Genomic DNA, 656 nt, shown 5'->3' on the forward strand with positions numbered 1-656 from the left:
GTTCTATCTCTCGCTCGTACGCTTGCATCCCACCCCCTCTCCATCTCCTCCTCTGCTCTCCAGCTCCTCTATCTGATATCTAGGGACCACGCAGGGCTCTGAGCTGCTCTACCTGATATCCAGGGACCAGGCAGGGGTCTGAGCTGCTCTATCTGATATCCAGGGACCACGCAGGGCTCTGAGCTGCTCTACCTGATATCCAGGGACCAGGCAGGGCTCTGAGCTGCTCTACCTGATATCCAGGGACCAGGCAGGGCTCTGAGCTGCTCTACCTGATATCCAGGGACCAGGCAGGGCTCTGAGCTGCTCTACCTGATATCCAGGGACCAGGCAGGGCTCTGAGCTGCTCTACCTGCCTTCCAGGGACCAGGCAGGGCTCTGAGCTGCTCTATCTGCCCTCCAGGGACCATGCAGGGGTCTGAGCTGCTCTACCTGATATCCAGGGACCAGGCAGGGCTCTGAGCTGCTCTACCTGATATCCAGGGACCAGGCAGGGCTCTGAGCTGCTCTATCTGATATCCAGGGACCAGGCAGGGCTCTGAGCTGCTCTACCTAATATCCAGGGACCAGGCAGGGGTCAGACGAGTGCCTGGAAGCCCGGCCGATAACCTGAAGGCCTCATCTGCCACACCCAGAGTCTCATGCCTGGATACACT

General features: G+C 59.5%; 1 protein-coding gene across 2 annotated transcripts in view; it reads left to right on the forward strand.

Moving 5' to 3' along the window:
• atg4c (autophagy related 4C, cysteine peptidase) overlaps positions 1 to 164 on the forward strand; it is a 111,820-nt gene extending 111,656 nt beyond the window's left edge. The window contains exon 11 of one of the 2 annotated variants that reach the window (XM_084462000.1): positions 64 to 164. In XM_084462000.1, coding sequence (XP_084318126.1) covers positions 64 to 102 — 39 coding nt within the window. In that variant the 3' untranslated portion in view covers positions 103 to 164. The remainder of the gene's footprint in view (positions 1 to 63) is intronic. The other variant, XM_084462001.1, reaches the window with a different exon arrangement.
• Positions 165 to 656: the final 492 nt, after the last annotated feature.

This window comes from Borostomias antarcticus (genome assembly GCF_949987555.1).
Source record: "Borostomias antarcticus genome assembly, chromosome: 3".
NCBI lineage: Eukaryota > Metazoa > Chordata > Actinopteri > Stomiiformes > Stomiidae > Borostomias > Borostomias antarcticus.